The sequence below is a fragment of the Scylla paramamosain genome, chromosome 9 (genome assembly GCF_035594125.1).
Source record: "Scylla paramamosain isolate STU-SP2022 chromosome 9, ASM3559412v1, whole genome shotgun sequence".
Classification (NCBI taxonomy): Eukaryota; Metazoa; Arthropoda; class Malacostraca; order Decapoda; family Portunidae; genus Scylla; species Scylla paramamosain.
Genome location: NC_087159.1, coordinates 30,810,001 through 30,812,500, shown reverse-complemented (window position 1 = coordinate 30,812,500; position 2,500 = coordinate 30,810,001). Strand labels below are relative to the sequence as shown.

Genomic DNA, 2,500 nt, shown 5'->3' with positions numbered 1-2,500 from the left:
TCCCTTATAAAACGCATTGGGATTCCATCAGAACCATATGAATGAGTGTTTTTCATGTGTTTTATAGTAAGAATAATGGTTAGGCGAGGGTCGGAACATGCCATTGGTGTTAGTTACCTTCAGCTTATATACTTGCGGTTTTATGGCACTATTGCTTATATATTGCTGAAATTTTTCAAGGAAGAGAGAGAGAGAGAGAGAGAGAGAGAGAGAGAGAGAGAGAGAGAGAGAGAGAGAGAGAGAGAGAGAGAGAGAGAGAGAGAGAGAGAGAGAGATGTAAAGTTATGAATATTTATATGAATTCGTAATGGTCGTAACACACACACACACACACACACACACACACACACACACACACACACACACACACACACACACACACACACACACACACACACACACACACACACACACACACCATTTCCATCGTTCCACTTTCCTATTTTTTTCTTTTAGTGTGAAAAAAGTAATATTTCTTTCTCTTTTCTCTCCTTCTGTCCACTAATATCTTTTTATGAATCATCACTCTCTCTCTCTCTCTCTCTCTCTCTCTCTCTCTCTCTCTCTCTCTCTCTCTCTCTCTCTCTCTCTCTCTCTCTCTCTCTCTCTCTCTCTCTCTCTCTCTCTCTCTCTCTCTCTCTCTCTCTCTCTCTCTCTCTCTCTCTCTCTCTCTCTCTCTCTCTCTCTCTCTCTCTCTCTCTCTCTCTGGCTCACCTGTTCCATGGTCCCCGCCACTCGCTCCATCCTGGCCAGCATGCCACTAACATCATTGCCGGGGTGGTTCCAAAGGGCCATCTTACTCTTCGTCTTCTCTCCGTCAGCTTTCCCTTGGGCGTGTGCTTGGATGCCCTCACTCGACTCCACCGCCACCCTCACCTTAGTCACCTCCTCCTTCGTCAATATGTTCCTGCAGCAATAGAGTGACAAGGAGAAAGAGAGGGAGAGAGAGAGTTTTACTGGCATCCTCTTGAATCAGGAAAGGGAAAGGAAGAGAAGGGAAGGGAAAGGAGGAGTTGCTATATGTGTAATTTGAAACCATCTTGACTGCGATTAAAGGAGGAGTTGGCAGGGATGAGAGAGAGAGAGAGAGAGAGAGAGAGAGAGAGAGAGAGAGAGAGAGAGAGAGAGAGAGAGAGAGAGAGAGAGAGAGAGAGAGAGGTAATAGATGGATTATTAGAACATAAGAACATAAGAAATAAGGGAAGCTGCAAGAAGCGACAAGGCTTACACGTGGCAGTCCCTGTATGAAACACACCTACCTATTTCCATCTGTTATCCCCATCCATAAACTTGTCTAATCTTCTCTTAAAGCTCTCTAGTGTCCTAGCACTAACTACATGATTACTGAGTCCGTTCCACTCATCTACCACTCTATTTGAGAACCAATTTTTTCCTATCTCCTTCCTAAACCTAAATTTTTCAAGCTTGAACCCGTTATTTCTTGTTCTACCCTGGTTGCTGATCCTAAGAATTTTGCTTACATCTCCCTTGTTATAACCCTTATACCACTTAAAGACTTCTATCAGGTCCCCTCTTAACCTACGTCTCTCTAGAGAATGTAAATTTAACAGCTTCAACCTCGCCTCGTAAGGAATACTCCTCATCCCCTGTATCCTTTTAGTCATTCTCCTCTGTACTGATTCTAATAGACCTATATCTTTCCTGTAATGTGGGGACCAGAACTGCACAGCGTAGTCTAGATGAGGTCTGACCAGCGCCAAGTATAACTTTAATATTACTTCCGGCCTTCTACTTTTAACACTCCAAAAAATGAATCCTAGTACCCTATTTGCCTTGTTTCTGGCTTCTATGCATTGTTTCCCTAGACGGAGTTCAGAGCTAACTATAACTCCTAAATCTTTCTCGTACCCTGTACCTACCAGAGTTTGGTTGTTTAATGTTTACCTATTGTGTGGGTTTCCTCTACCTACGCTAAGCACTTTGCATTTATTGATATTAAATTGCATTTGCCATCTATCCGTCCATTCATTCATTCTATCTAAGTCTGCCTGCAAGGCGATGGCATCCGATTCTGACCTAATTAATCTACCTATCTTTGTATCATCCGCAAATTTACTAACATCACTACTAATTCCACTATCCAAGTCATTGATATATATTAGAAATAAGTGAAAAGAAATAGTGTGTATTAGTGGCAGTTTGGAGATGACATAATGTATTGTGATGTGAGAGAGCTAAGATGGTGGTTGTGGTGGTGGTGGTGGTGATGTGACGGAGGTAGTGGTGATAGAGGTCGTGTTGTGACGGTGGTAGTGGTGATAGAGGTCGTGAAGGTTTTTGGTGGTAGAGGCGGCAGTAGTAATGATGATGTTAGTGGAGAGGCGAGAATGTAGTAGGGTGGTGAAGGTGGTGGTGATAATAGTGGTGGTAATAGGATTAGTAATAATAGTGATGGTAACTGAAGTCACGGAGGAATTCGGTGGTGTGGTGGCAGTAGTGGCAGTAGTAGTAGTCGTAGTAGTAGTGGTAGTAGTAGTAG

General features: G+C 43.1%; 1 protein-coding gene and 1 long non-coding RNA gene across 2 annotated transcripts in view; one reads left to right on the top strand and one right to left on the bottom strand.

The window, feature by feature from the left end:
* The window catches only part of LOC135103880 (uncharacterized), an 85,664-nt gene that overhangs the window by 9,246 nt on the left and 73,918 nt on the right, over nt 1–2,500 (top strand). The window lies entirely within an intron of this gene.
* LOC135103879 (ectoine dioxygenase-like) overlaps nt 1–2,500 on the bottom strand; it is a 13,875-nt gene that overhangs the window by 9,472 nt on the left and 1,903 nt on the right. Inside the window, exon 3 of the mRNA XM_064010806.1 lies at nt 715–907. Coding sequence (XP_063866876.1) covers nt 715–907 — 193 coding nt within the window. The remainder of the gene's footprint in view (nt 1–714; nt 908–2,500) is intronic.